This window comes from Panthera pardus, unplaced genomic scaffold, assembly GCF_024362965.1.
Source record: "Panthera pardus isolate Hobbes unplaced genomic scaffold, ASM2436296v1 HiC_scaffold_18, whole genome shotgun sequence".
Classification (NCBI taxonomy): domain Eukaryota; kingdom Metazoa; phylum Chordata; class Mammalia; order Carnivora; family Felidae; genus Panthera; species Panthera pardus.
The window spans coordinates 15,562,141-15,580,708 of NW_026526743.1; the positions used below are offsets into that span (position 1 = coordinate 15,562,141).

Consider the following 18,568-nt stretch of genomic DNA (forward strand, 5'->3'; position numbering starts at 1 on the left):
CCTCCTCCTTCCACACCTTCTCCAGGTCCTGCTCCTGCAATGCCAAGGCCAGCTCATTGTTGTCGATGACAGAGGCAGCTGCCACGTCCAGAGGCGTGGAGCCCTGCATGCCTGTGAGGGCGAGAGGCAGAGAGAGTGCTCTTTAGAGGATTGTAGTTGACAGTCTCACTCCTGCTTGTCTCACCTCCTCTTGGAAGCCCTCCTTGACCATCCCTTTTACAGCCTGGGTCAGGTGCCTCCACTGGCCCGTGCTTCCCCATCCCACGGCTGAGCACCCTGGGCGGTCACTGTGTGTCCTCCACGCTGCACTGTGAGCCCTGTGAGGGCCAGGGCCACGGCTGTCTGGGTGGACCCTCAGCACCGCTCATTAAGGGCTACCTCCAGGGTGGGTTGAGAGTGAGTGTTTGTTGAATGACCGAACGAGTGAGCGAGCCAGCAGACATGGATGCCTGGATAGACTGCTGAGCGTGGGCCCCGGGGGACAGCTCTCCCTCCACCCCGGGCTCGGGTGTTCTCACCCAGGCCGATGCCACTGTTCTCCAGCAGATAGCTCAGGTGGTCGAACATGGAGCGCTGGTTCTGCCGGCTGATGCGACAGAAGTAGCAGAGGAAGCGGCAGCAGCTTGTGACCATCTTGGGGAAGCGGATCTCCTGGGGGGGAGGCAGAGCGGGCCGCTGGTCAGTGCCTCCCCCCGTGGCCCCCTGCCCTGAGCTCCTCGGCCCACACAGGCCCCTTACCTTGGATTCGCCGCCACCGAGGACATTCACCATGACCTCCATGACTGTCTCGTGCATGCCCAGTGCCCGCATCAGGTTCGGGTGTTGGTAGAAGACTTTGTTGTTCATGATGTTCCTGTGAATAGGTAGAGTACGGTGGCGTTTCCAGGGGCCGGGTGTGACCCAAGTCCAGGGAGAGCCCCCAGAGCCTTCACCGTCCCCCTTCACAGATCCCAACCCATTCAATCTTTACGTCTACTCTGGATGGCAGGAATGAAATTACCCCGATTGTACAGATAAGGAAACTGAGGCATGGATCCAAGGTGGGCTCCCCTAGAGCAGAGACCCTCGCCATGTTGCATGTCGTATCCCCAGATGCCTAGAAAGGGCCTGGCACAAAGTAGGTGCTCAATAAACGCTTGCTGAGTGACCGAATGAGGCACATTTGACACCGAGTGAGTGCTCAATGCTGTCATTCGTATCATCATTACCACCCCTACGCGCAGGAGCTCACTAGGCCTCACTGTGACTCCACAAGGGAGGCACGGCTCTTCCCCGGCCCAGAGATAAAGATGAAGCTCAGAGAAGGTCAATCTTGTGCCAAGAGTCACAGGTGAGTAAGAGCTGTCACCCCAGAGGTCGGATGGAGACGTAAGGGGAGGAGACCTCAGCCAGGGAGATGGGCCAGCTACTGGGAGAAGTACCCCGCCGCAAGGATGGGCCCGAAGCGGAGGAAGGAGACATCACTGCATCCGGGGGACACGAGCCAGGGGGACGTGCTGGAGCTGGGAGGGCTCCCCTCCTTCCCAGGGGAAGAGCAAAGTCAGGGGAAGGGGCAGAGCCTCAGAGCCTCACCCAATGCTCTGGATCATGAGGTTTTCCTCCTGGGGACCCATCTGCACGATGAGCAGCGATCGGATCTGGCCCAGGCACTCAAGCAAGCTCATGGTGTCCTCCATGGACGATGGTGAGATGGTGTATGCCCGGGGCAGGGCACGCAGCAGCTCCCCGAGCCCGTCGTACTGCCGGTGCAGGAGGCTGAACATGGCGCGGACGAGCTCAGGGCTCTGCACAAAGTCCTCTTGAGCCCAGCGCACCACCGTGTGGGACACCAGCTCCTGCAGCGACTCTGGGAAGGGAACGCAAGGGTCAGAACGCACTGCCGGGTTGCGGCCTTGAGCCGAACAACGGAGCAAGGGCCCCTCTTTCCAGAGGGCTTCGCAGTTACTAACCGTCCCTACCGTCACCTGCCAGGAGGGGGCAGATTCTGGCAGATCTTTTTTTTTTTTTTTTTTTGTATTGCTTTAAGAGCCTCCCTGTTCTCTTCACCCTAATACCCAGACAGTAAGGGCCCCCTAAAGGTTTCAAGAGGAAAAAAAAATGTATCATTCAAAATACCAGAGCACCATTATAAGCACCTTTCAAATATATAATGCACCTTTGAAAGCACAAGTCGCAATTCCACTTGTTCTGTAAAAATACTGCTGATTTTTTGGGGCTCCTGGGTGGCTCAGCCAGTTAAGCGTCCGACTTCGGCTCAGGTCATGATCTCACGGTTCACGAGTTCAAGCCCTGAATCGGGCTCTGTGCTGGACAGCTCAAAGCCTGGAGCCTGCTTCTGGTTCAGTGTCTCCCTCTCTCTGTCCCTCATCCACTCACACTCTGTCTCTCTCTCAAAAATAAATACACATTAGGGGCGCCTGGGTGGCGCAGTCGGTTAAGCGTCCGACTTCAGCCAGGTCACGATCTCGCGGTCCGTGAGTTCGAGCCCCGCGTCAGGCTCTGGGCTGATGGCCCGGAGCCTGGAGCCTGCTTCCGATTCTGTGTCTCCCTCTCTCTCTGCCCCTCCCCCGTTCATGCTCTGTCTCTCTCTGTCCCAAAAATAAATAAAAAACGTTGAAAAAAAAATTAAAAAAAAAATAAATACACATTAAAAAAACAAAAATAAATAAAAGTACTGCTGATTTTTCCTCCAGAGAGACAACAGACACAAAGAAAAACTGTCATTTGATGTCATTTGGTGTCATTTGAAAATGATGTCAAGGTTAACGGGTTTATTTTCCCAGTCCCTCCTTGAGACTCATCATCCTGCCATCCAGCATCCATTTCTCTCTTTGCCTCTCTCTCCCAACCCTTTTCCTTTCCAGGATTTGGGGGGAGAAAAGACAGAGGTCTCATGTGTCTCAGGCTTAGGAGAAACCTCCATGCACTGACACTGAATGATGGTGTCATATCAATTCATGACCTTCCAGAAGCGCTACACAATCTGGCCCTGGCACTTCTTCTTCTTCTTCTTTTTTTTAAGTTTATTTGTTTATTTTAAGATAGAGAGCAAGAGTTGGGGGGGGGGGGGCGGGGGCAGGGAGCAGAGAGGGAGAATGCTGCACTCTTAGCGCAGAGCCCAATGCAGGGCTCGAACTCACGAACCATGAGATCATGACCTGAGTCAAAATCAAGAGTTGGATGTTCAACCAACTGAATCACCCAGCACCTCCCCCCCCACTTTTTTTTTTAAAGTTTGGGCCTTGCCCTGGTGACCTCATCTCCTGCCCCTCTCCTCTTGCTCACTCCCACACTGGCCTCGAAACATACCAAGCATGTTCCTGCCTCAGGGCCTTCGCACTGGCTGTTCCCTTTGTACCAATCATCTTCCCAGATCTTTGCATACCTCACTCCTCCACTCTGCCCCTCCATCTATCCCACTGTCTCCTATCACTCAGCTTTATTTTTCTCCTTAGCACCCATGGCCACCTGACATTATGGTATATGTATATGTGTATCTGTTACAATATTCTAAACTCCTGAAGAACAGAGACTGTGACTTTTCCCCCCTACAATATTCCTCAGCCAAGCCAACAGTGCCTTGACTGTTGTAGAATTAAACCCTGTACCAACATCAGGGATTCTGTCCTTGTTGGATAGAGCTGATGTATAATTTGCACAATGACCCACTGGCCCAACACTTATCATAACAGTGTTTCTAATCCCTCGTCATAGTAACTGTTTCACAAACAAAACAAAACAAAACAAAAAAACAAAACAAAAACCAACAAAGAGAAAAACAAAGAAAATCCATGAGAACACAGAAGCCATGCTGGTATAGGAGCTTCCACCATCCCGAGGTGGGATGTATGTCTCTGCTCTGGCAGGCCATATGGCACACCGGTCCAACACACATCCTGTGCAGCCCCCACATTTCGGCCACACTTCCAGCATGCCTCTTCTCTCACCCTACCTCCCACTCCTCCTCCCTCATTAATCCACCCCTCCCTTTTCCCTATTCCTCATGGCCTGTCTTGGACCCAGAGGCTCCCCAAATGCAAGGCCGTCTGCCCCATCCCTGTCCCTCCCTAAGGCCCCAGTCCTCACGGGGTTTGGCCTCCTCAGCAGGTGGTTCCTCCTCAGGTTTCTCCTCCTTCTTCTTCACCAGCCTCACTTTCTCCAACAGGCTCATCAGGCGGCTGCCCAGGGTGGCCTCTTCCTCTGGCTCCTCCTCCTCTCCCTCCAGCTGAATTCCTGGAGTTGGTCAAGAAGATAGAGGGTGTCCTTCATCTGTTTGTTTATTCATCTACTCAGTCATTCACTTCTTTGTTCATTCATTGGTTCATTCATTCATTTCTCACTCATGTATCCCCTCTTGGGTTCTTCATTTATTTCTCTATATGTTCATATGTTTGTTCATTTATTCATTCTTTGAAGCATTTTAAATATTTTTTAAACCAGCTATTGTAAATAGGTTAAAGAACTAAAGGAAACCATGTCTAAAGTATTAAAGAGAAGTATGATGATAGTGACTCCTCAAATAGAGAATATTAGTAAAGAGGCAGGTCATATAAAAAAATAACCATATAGAAGTTTTTGGGGCTGAAAATTACAATAACTGAACTTTTAAAATCACTAGAGGAATACAATAGCATATTTGATCTGGTAGGAGAAAGAATCAGTGAACTTAAAGTTAGGACAATAGAGGTTATCCAGTCTGAAGAATAAAAAAGAATGAAGAAAAACTAACAGAACCTTAGAGCCTGTGGACCAGAACATCACAAAATATATCAATATATGCATAATGGGAATCCCAGAAACAGAAATGAAAAATGGCCACAAAAATGTGCAGAAATAATAGCCCAAAAGTCCCTCAAATCTGATGAAAAATATGAATCTATACATCCGAGAAACTTAACAAATTCCAAGTGGGATAAAATCAAAGAGCTCTGCACTTAGACACATCATACCCACCTGTTTCAAAACAAAGGCAAACAGAAAACTTGAAAGTCAGCCAGAGAAAAACAACTCATCATATATAAAAGAATCTCAGTAAGATTATTAACTAAGTTATCAGAAACAATGGAAATTATCCATTCATCCCACCAGACACCCACCATCTCTCCATTCAATTTTTAATCATTCAACTATCCATCCATCCATCATCCTTCTCTTTATCCATATGTCCACTCAGTCATCTCTTCACCCATTTCTTTACTCATTTATCTCTTTACCCACCAATTTACACACTCATCACTCACTTGCTGATAGCCATCCATCCATATATAATCCGCTCAAACACCCCTATAAGCTTATCCTTCCACTCATCCTCTATCTGTTCACTAATATATCTGCTCATTCATTCGTTCAACCAAAAGTTACATTGCACCAAAACTGTAAATATTTAAGATCAGGAAATCTTAGGGAAACTTCAGGAAAGGTCACAAGAGAAAGTCTGGGAGAAGGGTTCTCTGTTCTCTTACCACAGTGTGATAGCAAGTCTTGATGAAATTCAAGCAAATCCTGCCGGACCTCTTCAGGGAGAGGACAATCTTCATCATCCTCACCATCTTTGAAGTGCAATAGCATGTTTATCTAGGGGAAGGTCGTAAGTTAGAATGAGGGTCAGAAGCTCAAGAGCAGAAATTCTGAGATCAAGGATCAAAGATCCAATTGTGAGTCCCTGTCTAAGGCCATGAGTTAATGAAGACTATCTGAGAAATTAGAGGTTTGAAAGGAGTCAGGGTCAGTCTGAGGTCCTACTAAGAGGTCCTATTGGTTCAGAGAGACATAGAAGAGTAAGAGATAAATATATCAACAGGGTCAGGGGTCAGGCCTGAGCTTGGAGGTTTAGTACCATCAGCGATCAGAGTGGGGGGAGGGGTTGATGTTGGGATTTAAAAATAATGCCAGCTGGGATCAGGGGTCAGAAGACCTGCTCCTGGGGTGGGGAGCGGAACTCGCGAGTACGTCGGGCAGTCTCAGCTGCGGACATGGTGAAGGATTTCATGAGGAGGCCATAGCGGTCCCGCTGGTTGGCCTGGAGTTTGTCCACATAGCGCTCCGCAAAGGCTGCTAGGGATTCCACACGGTGCTGCAGCTCTTGGTCACAGAAATACTCCAGCAGGTGGCACATCTGTGGGAGGACAGCCATGCAGTAGGGATGACGGCAGTGAGACCATCAGGACTTCCTTAAAAACTTTTCTTGCTTCCTCTCCCCTCTCCATGGCCCTGCCCCATCTGCCGCCGTCATTTCCTGCCTGGATCCTTAAGCCAGACTTCTCCGTGGTCTCATCCCTCCAATTCACTTGCCACATGGCAACCAGAGAGGCCATTTGAAGCCAGAAGCATGCCAACCACCTGTGGCACTTCCATAGCTCCCCACTGCCTCAGGGCAAGGTCCAGACTCATCCCCCACCAGATCCTGTGTTTTCCAGCCTGGATGAGTGGAGGCTGGAGAACAGGAAGAACCAGCCTACCTGTAACTTCACAGACTCTGGCAACTTCATCTGGAGCAGCCCTTCCTCCAGGCCTTCTTCTTTTTCCCCTTCGGCTGTCTCCTCTTCCTCTTTTTGCTCATCTTCCTTCTCCTGTGCCTCTTCCTCCTCATCCTCTTCCTTCTCCTCTTCATCTTCTTCTTCCTCTTCCTCCTCTTCCTCTTCCTCTTCTTCTTCAGTGAATACTTCAGGCTCAATCATCTTCAAGATCTGTTTCACATCCTCATCATCAAAGATGCCCATCACCTATAGGACAAAGCCTGGATCCTTCACTGTGGCCCACAAGACCTCAAATTAAGTCCCAGCCTCACTCCCCAACCTACTTCTCCTGAATATGCCAAACTCATTCCTGCATGGGCTAGATGTGATTCCTCCAACACAGAGAAATGTCACCCCCTGCCCTGCTCTCCAGCCTCCTTAAGATCCCCCCAGATCCACACCCTGTGTCCCACCTAAGCACATAGCCAACCAGACCACAGAGCCAAACATGAGTGCCTCTCCCTTCACTAGCAAATGTTCTCTCCTAAACTTGAGCATATGTGACTCTGAAACAGACCATGCCCTACCCTGATGGATGCCTTCATAGCTCCTAGCATATGCTAGCACTCAGTAAACATAATGAAAACGCTAACAGACGGAGGGAGAGAAGGTAGATGAAAGGGAAAAACAGTGGGGAAAAGAGAGATGGGTAAGTGGGGGAGGGGGGACTGGGTGGCTGACTTAACAGATGGAATATCAGAGGTCTGAAGGGGAGAGAAATTGATGGGCAGATATGGATGGAAAGATGAAAGTAAAGGTGGAGGAAGAGATGGGTGGATAGATGACAGGATATGTAGTGTATGGATGGGTGGGTAGGTGGATGGATGATGTGACAGGTGCATGAGTATGTAAATGAGTGGATGGGTAAACAGATAAATGGGTAAATAGCCAGGGGATGGGATGAAATGGGATGCTTGGATGATGGATGGGTGGATAGTTTGGGCACGAAAATTTGGATGGATGTACATATTCATGAGTCATTAGATGGGTATGTGAATGAAAGGGCCCATGAAATAGAGGAGGAAGAATGGGTGGATGGGAGGTGGACGAATGGGTGTAGATGGTTGGGCGGATTTGTGGGTAGGTGGATGGGTCCACATACATATGGATTGAGAGATGCATCGGTGAACAGACAGGTAGGTGGAAGATGAAGGAATGGATGAATCTGTAGATGGGTGGATGGATGGATGCACAGGGGGAAGGCGGATGATAGCTGGATGCATGAAAGGAAAGACAGATTAATAAATAAGTGGGTAGGTGGGTAAATGAACAGATGGAACAGTGGGTGTACTGATGTATGAGTAAACGGAAGGATGAATGGACAACTAGATTGAAAACTGGATGGACGGTACATGAATGGATGGATGGGTACGTGGGCAGAAAATAGAAGAATAAGTGGATGGTCTCGTGGATGGGAAGATGGGAGTACGTTTGAATAACTGGATGGATGGAAAGGTAGGTGGAGGATGAATGGATCGATAGATGGATGAATGATGGTTGGATGGACCAATGGAAAGAAGGGAGAAAACAACGATAAGCAGATTAACAGATGACAGATGAACGGATGGGAGGAAAAGGGAACGAAGGATGGAGAGATGAACGGGCGGTTGGAGGCACAAATGAGAGGGAGGTTGACGTATGGGTGGATGGATTGTTTGGAATGTGGAAGAAGAATGGGACAGAAGGAAGCAGGAGGAAACCATTACCAGCAGGGTGGACACGAGCTTGAGCACGGGCACAAACTGGAACTCCACAGAGCCCCCGACAGGGTCACGTGCGTGCTGCCCACCACCGCGCACGGCCTCCCCCAGCATTCTCAGTGCTTTATCCCGCAGGGCCTCGAGAGGGATGCTGGGGCTGAGGCGGGCCGGGGCTTCCGCCGCCCCGGCGGCCGGCAGGGCAGCCACGAAGCAGGGCGGTGAAAAATGGTGTGGAGGCCGCAGCGAGGTGCTGACGCCAACGCCAGGCAGGCCGTGGCGGCGGGGGCCGTTTTCGGCACTCTTTCCGGGCGGGAAGAGAGTGATGGCGCGGGTCTCCTCCGTGAGGGGCACGATGTACTCAGAGAGCATGGAGCGGCGGCTGCGGCAGGCACTTTCCAGATGGATGCTGATGAGCAGGTCGTAGTAGCCCGCCCGCAGCGGGCCCGGCAGGTGCGCGTCCTCCAGGGCGTGTAACAGCTGCGCCTGGTCCACGTGGCTGCACAGAGCATGCGCCACGCGGTTGTTGCCCAGGGCGCACACGGCGCGGTAGAGGCGGAGGGTGTGGGAGTGGAACCGCTGCAGGTGCAGGCGCTCCGACAGCTCCAGGATGTCCATGCATCTGCGGCGGAGACGGGCCAGAGCCAGCAGAGGACGTGGGAAGCAGGGGCACAGAGAGGCAGAGAGGGGTACCGGTGAGAGTGGCGGCCACCCCAGCAGGGGTTCCCGGGGGGCCCGCTGGGTCAGGGTGCTGTGAGGTGTGTGGAGCTGGGTCTTTCCACGGTTCTAGAAGTCCCTAGGTGGTCTGGGGGCTCCTTGGGATATGTCTGGGATCCCTGGGATGGTCTGGTACTCAGTATCTGAGAATCTCCAGAGGAGATCTGGTGACCCTAAGATACGTCTGGGATTCCCAAATGGAAACTGAACCTCCCTCTGGCAGGGCTGAGTAACTTGGCTATGTTTGAGTGCAACGAGAATGTAGACCCCACCAGGGCAGGACCTGTCTGCCTTTTGGGGTTTTGTTTGTTTGTTTTTGTTTTCTGCTGTATTCCCAGAACCTAAACAGGACTTCGCACATAGTGAGTGTTCAATAAATGCTTGTTAGACAGACAGGTAGATAGATAGATGGGTGGATGATGGATAGATAGAGTGAGTGAGTGAATCTGGGACTCCCGGAGGCGGGCCTGAGTCCCTTTGGGCAAGTCTGAGCCCCAGAGTTATACGTGAGCATTGCTGGAGTGTCTGTTCACAAGAGCTTGGTGTCTCCAGCCCAGAATGCTGCTGGCCACGTAGGAAAAGCTCAGAGCCGTTTGTTGAATGAACGAATAAAAGGAAGATGACACACGTTACAGCCTCCTGGAGTGAGTCTGGGACTGGACTGTGTGTTCAGAGTAACTAAGAGCATTCCTGCCATACATGTGAACACATCTCTACCCCGGGTGTGTCTGGGTCCCCTGGACTGGGCTTGAGATCCCCACGGGACACATCCGGAAGTCTCCGTGGGCGTGTCTCCCAGCACAACCGGGGGCGCGTGCAGGCCCCTCTGAGTAATGTCCGTGACCCTCCGAGGTGCACTTGAGGCTCCTGGAGTGTTGTGTGGCTCCTCAGTGTGGACCCGGCCCCCTGACATAGGCTTGGAGCCCTGTGGGGTAGGTCTGGGGTCCCTGGAGGTGAGTCGTTGGTCCACTAATATGGGCCTAAAGCCCTCTGAGGTGGGTCTGGAGTCCCCTGTTGTCTTATCTGGGGATGCCCGTGCTGAGTCAGGGTTCCCTGAGGTAGGTCTGGGGCCTAGTGGGGTGTTGTCTGGAGTCCTGGGGTACGGGTGGAGGGGTGCACTGAGGGGGATCTGGACCCCAGAGGGCTTGCAACACCCGTCCCACCCCTGCGGGTCTGGGCCGGCCCTGACCGGTTCTCCTCAGGGATGTGCAACGCCATCATGGTCAGTGGCTCCTGGCACTGCACGGCCCAGCCCAGCCGCTCGCCGGCTCGCCGCGTCTCCACCTGCAGGAAGTGGTTGGGCATCCGGCTCCACGAGACAGGCATCAGCATCTGCACCTCGAGCCGAGGCGGGCACTGCGGGGCCGGGTTCTTGCGCTCACTCAGAAACATGGCGGCTGACAGAGGCATGATGTTCTGGAGGCACAGAGGTGTTCACCGGTCACGATTCCCAGCCCTCTCTGTCCTGCCACTCTGCTTCCAGGGAGACCTCCCGGATTGTCCCACTTTTCAGCCACTCTGCCAGCCTGACCTCCCGCACCTACTGCCTCAGCCTGCCCCATCACCGCACCCTCACCTTCTGCTTCCCCAGCTCAAACTGGATGACATTCTGGTGGGTGGGCAGGACAAAGACGGCAGGAAACAGCTTCGTGTTGGGCTCCACCTGGCAAGACAGAAGAGGGCAGGATGAGGAAGCGGGTGACCTGGAGGTGATGTTGAGCGTGGATTCTGAACCCTGGGGTCGATTGCCCCAGCTTGATCCTGCTGGTGTCTACGGATCCAAACTCAGGCACTGAAAGCGCCCCAATGACCCCGAGGCTGCTCACGGGCTGTCCCCCTTCTGATCCGGCCAGGCCAACCTCCAGCTCCCCCGGGATCACTGTGCATATCATGCCCGCCACCATTCCCACTTCTCTCCCAAGACTCATGCTTCAAAACCCAGAAAGTTCTTCTGACTGCGCTTTCCCTCCAGCCCCTCTGATCTCCGCAGCGGAACCCCCACACCACAAACACCATCGTCTGTGAAGCCGTCTTGCCCAACCTGAATCTAACCGCACCTCTGGACCCGTCTCCTAGCTCCCAGGAAATACAGGGGACAGAGGAAAATGTTAAAACAACACCAGGGGGATGCGACAGCCAGATGCAGACTGAGAAGCTAGGCCGGCACTCCCGATGGCGGTAGACACACAAATCTCCCAGGATTAAGTTTGGCATTCTCATTGGGCAGGTCTGGGGGGAAGCCTGAGATTCTGCATTTTTAAAAATTTTTTTTAAGTTTTATTATTTATTTTGAGGGGGGAGGGGCAGAGACAGAGAGAGAGAGAGAGAGAGGGAGAGAGAGAGAGAATCCCAAGCAGGCTCTGCATTGCCAGTGCAGAGCCCGATGCGGGGCTTGAACTCATGAAACCGTGAGATCATGACCTGAGCTGCAACCAAGGGCCAGCCGCTTAACCGACTGAGCCACCCAAGGTGCCCTGAGAGTCTGCATCTCTAATGAGCCCCCAGGTGAGGCAGACCCGGCCGGTCCAGGGACCACACTTTGAGAAGCAAAGCTTTACAGGACAGACAGCCTGGTTTCTTCAGCAAACACATTTCGAAGAGAGAGAGAGCTGGAAGGAAAATCTACACAGGAGACTCGAGGGATCTAGCAACCAATTAAAATAGAAGATCTTATTTGGATTCCAGTTCAAATGAACAAATGGGAAAAAGACAGTTTTGAGACAACCGGGGAAATGGGAACATGGACTGGATATTTGGTTAATTAATTAGGAATTATTGGATTTGTTCGTGTTTGTTTTTTAGATCCAAGTGGTATTGTGGTCATGCTTTTTAAAAGAATCCTTATTTTTTTAGAGATACATACTGAAAAGAGATGAAAAGATATCTGGGGACTCCTTCAAAACCATCCAGAGTGTATGGCAGTGAGGGGGGCGTGGAGGCTAAAGACGACACGAGATTGGCTGTGAGTGCGTACTCGTTGAAGCTGGGTGGTGGGGACATGGAGGTTCAGTACGCTATTCTATTTTTGCATGTTTTTGAAAATTCTCCATTTGAAATAAAGTTTTAGGGGCGCCTGGGTGGCTCAGTCGGTTAAGCATCCGATTCTTGATTTCGGCTTGGGTCATGATCTCACACGGTTTGTGAGATCGAACCCCGCATCGGGCTCTGGGCTGACATCATGGAACCTGCTTGGGATTCTCTCTCTCCCTCTCTCTCTGCCCCTCCCCTGCTTGCCCGATCTCTCAAAATAAGTAAAGTTTAAAGAATAAAAATAAAATAAAGTTTTACAGAATCCAAGTTAGATGGATTAATGGGTGGATAGGTGGATAAATATGTCATAAAGCCAGTGTAGGTGGTAGATTCTTGGTAGTGGGTATGTGGGTGTTCAAAGTACGATTCCTTTAATTTTGTTGTACGTTTGAGATCTTTCATCGTAAAACGTTGAAAAGGAAAAGGCTACCTTAGGATTCATCCTAGGGTGTTCCTTGATTGGTGAAAGGTTGGCAATTGATGTCACCTGGCCTAAGAGGGAATATGGACCACTCTCCAGGGTCAAGGCTGTCTCCTCCGTTCTGGGTGTCAGTTCAATGCAAGGTTAACTAGGTGGTCCCCCCGGAACTACCCAGGTCTGGCCTGTCCTGAGGGCAGACTAGGAGCTGTTTTTGTCCTGTCTCTCTGGGATCTGTCCTCAGAGGGGGTCTGGAAGGGTCATCCCAGTGTAGTGGGACATGAGAACACTGTTGCTAAGTTGCTGAGGGCCGGGCTCACCTGGAAAAAGGTGTTGCTTTCTTTGCCATTGGCAGTAAATGTCATCAGGCCAGTGGCCAAGTCCACGAGGCAGCCAATGACAAGGTCCGTGTGGCTGATCCGGCCCTGCTGCCCCGAGCTCACGAAGTCCCCGCCCCACACCATGTAGCAGTTGCTGCACTTGAGGCTGGAGGAAACAGGAGTGGTCAGTGCACGGACTCTGGACACTTCCTTCCCCAAACTCCCAGGACACCATGACCTCAGAGCTCCATACCTAAACCCCCACCACCTGCAGACCTGATGCCGAAACCCTGAGCCCCTCAGAGTGAAGGTTCTTAGAAGTTGGCTGGGGGTTCTGGGAGGAAGAGAGGGAAGAAGAGCAGGAAGAGAGAACAGGGAAAGGAGGAAATGTAGAAAGGGGAGGGTGAGATGAAGAAGGAAGAGAAAATGGAAAAGAACAAATGGAAAAAGAAGAGGAGAAAAAACCAAGAGCAGGAGCCATTGTTGGAAAGTCAACAGGAAGAGAAGAGGAGAAGAAGAGGGGGAGGGAAGCTGCCGAGCCAGGTGCCCAGCACTGACCTCTCACTTCCCACTGTCCCCACCCCTCCTGGGCACCTGCTGTGGACGTTGCCTTGTTCGTCCCCCATGGTCACCGTCACTGCCCGGACCTTGCTGAGGTCGAAGTTCATGTCGTGTTGATGGTAGTCGGGGGTGACCCAGCCCACCCACACGCAGCTGGGCTCCTGGCCAGCGAAGACCCTCACGGAGTAATAGTACTAGAGAGGCAAAGGGGGATCAATGGTCAGTCTGGAAGGCGGGTGACACAGGGCTTCCCTGGGACTCTAAGTTGGCCTCTCTGGATTTGCAGTGTCCTCTGGGAGTTCAACAATAAATTACTGGTTTTGAGACCCCCTGGGTCTATGTCCCTGTTTCTGTGTCTACTGATATATTTTTAGACTCGGGAATCCTCTGGGACTATTTGTGATACCCCCAAATTTGGGTCCCTCTCCAAATCGCAAAGTTACTGATAAATAATAGTTAACAAACAAGTTAACTTACAAGTTAACTCACAAGTTAATTTCCTTAACTTTTATAATCACCATCAAGTGGGTACAACTTTTATCCTCATTTTACTGATGGGAGAACCATAAAGCTTCCATAAAGGAGAAGGCATAGAGAGCAGTTGAGGTGACTTACCCACTTGGCACCCAGGTAGCCCATAATCCTAACCACGAAGCTACCTGTCTCAGAAAACATTCCAGATTTGGGAAATCCCTAAACTTTATTGAGATCATTGTCAATTTTGCTTCCCAGGAATATACGAGAGTAGCTATTAAATTTGGGGGTATCGAGTTTATATGGGTGAACCCAAATATTGAGGTCCCAAGTCCACATTGCTATATGCTCTGGATTCTGGGATCCCTGGGAGTTTTATCAGTGTGCCTTATAGCTTCATGGTGTTCCCTGCAATTTTTAGACCCCTAGCTATACGGATTCAGGAGTTCAAGGGATTAACTCAGTGTGTGCTCTATTTTGTGGACTTCAGTACATATCAGGGTGTCCCCAGGAAGGGAAATTACTAGAGATGGCAGCATGAAATTTGGAAATCTGAGGGGTCTCGGAGTTAAGGGCCCCAGGTTCACACCGTGGTGGTATTGAGGATGATCTCGGGGTCATCACGGTTGTCGGCAGGCACCACCTCTCGAGGGAGTCGAGGCAGAGTGGGAGTGGCTGGTGGTTGGGTCATCATGGCGGCCTTCTTGGCCTTGAATAAGAACCTGGTGATGAGGAAAGGCTACCGTGAGAGCCAGCTTTCAAGCCCAGTCCCCCCAGGCCTCTTCACCACAACATTCATGGCCCCCCGTCCATCCTAAATACATCCCATTTCTAATGCCCAAGACCTCGCCTCTTGAAGGATAAAACTCTCAACTGTGTCCGCATAATCCATTCTGGAGAATCTGTGCTCTGTGCTTGCTGATACCCAGTCACCCAAATTTAAAAGTGCCTCTGGGAACATGGAGGTTCCCTTTGGGGCCTACAGTGGTTCCCCAAGTCTGCATTTCTCATATGGGTGCTAAAGGCATTTGGGAAAGGACAATTCTTCATTGTGTGGTACTGTCTTATACACTGAAGGCATGTAGGATTCCTGGAGCAGTACCACCACCTCAACAAACCGTGATGACCAACATCGTCCATCACGTCCAAACACCCGCCGAGAGACACAGAACTACATCCCATTGAAAACCACTGCCTAGTAGAGGAAGACACATTTGCTTCAAATCAGGTTTAATGCCTTTTGAGAGTCTCCTTTGAAGTTAGCTTTTTGGGGGCACATTTGACACAGAGAAGTGACCCCAATCTAGAAGACCAGTGGTGTTCACTGGGATACCCTGGGGTACCATCAACTCTCCCATGATATTTTAGTGTCTGTCCACTATAGTGTCCATGGATAATGAAGTCCATTGGGTGAAATGCTTTGAGGCCCATTAGGTACCCCCAAGGATAGGGGAGTTCTCCATAGATATAGTGGGGTACTCTGATTTTACATCCTCAAGGAAATGAGGGCATCCCAGGAAAAGAATGGGGTTCACTTGTGGCATGATAGTCTCCCTCAGTGTTCTGACTCCTCTTAACATATATAGGGCCACTCTGGGATACATTGGGGTTCCTCAAGTTATTGAGGTTACCTAATTGGGGGTCCCAAACCCCACCCTGGCCCCACCCTTGACTCACCCTCTCTTCTTGTTCTTCTCTGTGGTAGCATCCTTCTCGTTCTCCACCCTGGCGGGCGGGGCCTCTGCCCCAGCCTGGGCGTTGCCCCCGGGTGCCCCCTCCTTGGCAGTTCCTTCTTTGGCCCCCTCAGCCTCGCCCCAGCGCCCCGCTGAGCGGCGCAGGTTTTCATAGTCCGGGTCGGGTTCTGCCGCTCTGACCTCATCCTCGGCGGGGGGCTGCAGGCCTGGGGGCGCCAGGGGCGTGGCCCCAGCCGTGCAGCGGAAGTGCTGGTGGAACTGGACCGGAAGGCTGAGCCGGAGAAAGAGCATCTCCACGAGACTGTTCTGGGAGCCCCAGGTGCGGTGGCTCAGGCGCAGGCAGGGCGGTGTATCCACAGTGCCATCCACGCGGGCCACCTGAAGGGAAGCAGGAAGACTGAGCCGGGCAGGCAGGCTAGGCCATGGGTCCCAAACCTGGTACTCACAGAGCCGCCGTTAGGCCTTAGAGCACCTGTGAGAATCAGCCAGACTCGCTCCTCTGGGCGGATGCGCTCCCCGTGGGACACACAGCTTGGCTGCGGGGTGCGTTCAGCCCTCTGCCAATCTCTGTCTAGGCACCTGTACAGTGGCAGCCCTGGTCAGACACTGGAATCCACTGGAATCACTTGGGGAGTTTCCAAGACCTACCTGTGTGTCTCACTCCAGACTAAGTCATCCACCCATCCATCCATTCCACAAATACTTACTGAGAGCCTACTGTGTGCCAGGCACTGTTCCAAGTGCCAGGAACACATCAGTGAACAGGACAAAGGCCCTGCCCTCCTGGTCTCTTGGGGAGAGTCTCAGGGAGAGCAGGCCAGAAGGGGCAGAGTTTTGTAAAGGCTCCCCAGATGAACTTTTGCTAAACTTTCTGTATATGGAGACACAACATTAAGGGAAGGGGGCGTGTCATAATGCACAACATGACGAGGTTATAGAGTGGCCCCACCTGTGTGCCCAGCACCCAGATGGAGAAACAAAATTGACCAAGTCCCTCAGGAGCCCCCTTGGTGCCCACTTAGACACCACTCTCTCAAAGGCAGTGAGGGATTCTGATGAGAGAAATGTACCAGCCTGGCTTAAACAAGAGGCAGGAGCTGACAGAGAGCAGGTGCCTGGCCTCTACGTTCCAAAGACAGGCTCTCCAAGGTCTTCTGGAGACTCCAAAAACAACTGGAGTGGTTCCCACTCTTTGGTGTCTCTCTTCAAAGACCAAATACCAAGACCTCTGTGCTCCCTTTCTGCCAGCCAACAAATTTTACCCAGAAACTGTGGCCAAGATTTGCTGTTCTCAGAACGTCTGCAGGGTCTTTTTCTCTACTCTCTCCCATCTCTTATAGACCCTGTTTTGCTCTTGGGCAAGAGTCTACTGACCATCTCCCTCCTGTGATTTGTGTGCAAAGTAACTAAACTTCGGAGGTATTCTTTCACGGTAACATCCTCCTGATTTAGCACACCATAGATTAGCTCTGCCTGTTCTTGAACTTTCTACGAATGGGATCCTACAAGATGTGTTTTGTGTCTGGCTCCTTTCCTTTTTAAATTTTTAAAAATGTTTATTTATTTATTGCTGAGATGGGGGAGGGGGATGCAGGCAGAGAGAGAAGGAGAGAGAGAGAATCCCAAGCAGGCTCTGCCCTGTCAGCTCAGATGCAGGGCTCAATCACTCGAACCATGAGATCATGACCTGAGCCTAAATCAAGCGTCCTGACGCTTAACTGACTGAGCCACCCAGGCACCCTGTGCCTGGCCTCTTTCTCTCGGGATTATGTCTGTGAGATTCACCCGGGTGGTTGTGTGTAGGTTAGTCTATTCATTCTCATGGCTGTCTAGCATTCTGTTCTTTGGGTTGAGAACACATCTGGCAGTAGCAGGAATTAGGAGGTCCACATCTGTTCCACCAGCCTCTCCCTCCTCTGGCTCTGGTCTTTCTGCCTCTGCTATTGTCCCCTACAATCCATTCTCAATGGAGACCTTTCCAAGAGTCACATCCAAACTGGAGATTCCCCTGCTTTAAACCCATCCATTCTCACCTAGTTGCAAAATGCCTCCCCACAAATTATTGATTAATTACAAAGAGAAAAAATTAATTTATGGTGGAGAAATCTGAGAGACTCCACCTAAATCAAACAGTCAAAATTAATGTAATTGCTAATAAGACATAATGACATTATGTGCCTCCTGATATTCTCCATCAGGCAGGACACAATGTCTTGGTATTTCTGCCAAATAGGTGTAACTTGTACCTAATCATGTGGCGACATTCAGCAAACCAAAATGAGAGCTATTCTGCAAAATAACTGGTGTGTACTCTCCAAAAATGTTAATGTCATGAAAGACAAAGACAGACTCAGGAACGTTCTACATTCAAGAATAAAGAGGAGAGCGTGGGTAGCTCAGTTGGTTGAGCATCCAACTCTTGATTTTAGCTCAGGTCATGATCTCACAATTGGTCATGAAATCGGGTCTTGCATCTGGCTCCACGCCCAGCATGGAGCCTGCTTAAGATTCTCTCTCTCCCTCTCACTCTGCCCTTCCCCTGCTCATGTTCATGCTTTCTCTCTCCCCGCCTCAAAAAAATTTTTAAAAATAATTATTAAAAGAATAAAGAGACATAACAACTAAATGCAACATGTAATCCTGGATTTGATTCTGTACCAAAAAAATTTTTTTAATCACCACAATTACTAAAATTTGAATACAGATCATGAATTAAGTAATAGTACGTATTGGTGTTAAATTTCCTGATTTTCATGACCTGACTTCTGTAATTGCAGTTCTGTAAGAGCATAGCCTGTTCTGAAGAAATGCATATTGAAATGTTTAGGGATAAAGAACCATCATGGGGGCAACTGGCTGGCTCTGTTGGTAGAGTGGGCAACTCTTGAGGTTAGGGTCCTGAGTTCAAGCCCCACGCTGGGCATAGAGTTTACATTAAAAAAAAAAAAAAAAAAAAAAGAGGCATGATATCTCCAATGTATTTAAATGATTCAGAAGGGGATGGGGAGGGATTAATCCAGCTCTTCTTTTTTCCCCTCCCCCTATTTTATAGGCAAGGTCCCTGGAGCTCAGACAGGTTGTAGTTTGCTGAGGTTATACCTGACAAGGTAGCCCTGGGAGCTCAACTGTCCCAACATGCCCT

The 18,568-nt window shown here is 50.8% G+C and overlaps 1 protein-coding gene across 4 annotated transcripts in view; it reads right to left on the reverse strand.

The window, feature by feature from the left end:
- RYR1 (ryanodine receptor 1) overlaps positions 1–18,568 on the reverse strand; it is a 115,845-nt gene that overhangs the window by 69,040 nt on the left and 28,237 nt on the right. For all 4 annotated transcript variants that reach the window (XM_053906005.1, XM_053906003.1, XM_053906004.1 and 1 more), the window contains exons 28-42: positions 15,410–15,804; positions 14,322–14,454; positions 13,292–13,452; positions 12,698–12,863; positions 10,506–10,592; positions 10,119–10,345; positions 8,222–8,834; positions 6,459–6,722; positions 5,915–6,115; positions 5,463–5,574; positions 4,087–4,233; positions 1,573–1,846; positions 739–853; positions 519–651; positions 17–111 (exon numbers count right to left, since the gene is read on the reverse strand). In XM_053906005.1, coding sequence (XP_053761980.1) covers positions 17–111; positions 519–651; positions 739–853; positions 1,573–1,846; positions 4,087–4,233; positions 5,463–5,574; positions 5,915–6,115; positions 6,459–6,722; positions 8,222–8,834; positions 10,119–10,345; positions 10,506–10,592; positions 12,698–12,863; positions 13,292–13,452; positions 14,322–14,454; positions 15,410–15,804 — 3,123 coding nt within the window. The remainder of the gene's footprint in view (positions 1–16; positions 112–518; positions 652–738; positions 854–1,572; positions 1,847–4,086; positions 4,234–5,462; positions 5,575–5,914; positions 6,116–6,458; positions 6,723–8,221; positions 8,835–10,118; positions 10,346–10,505; positions 10,593–12,697; positions 12,864–13,291; positions 13,453–14,321; positions 14,455–15,409; positions 15,805–18,568) is intronic.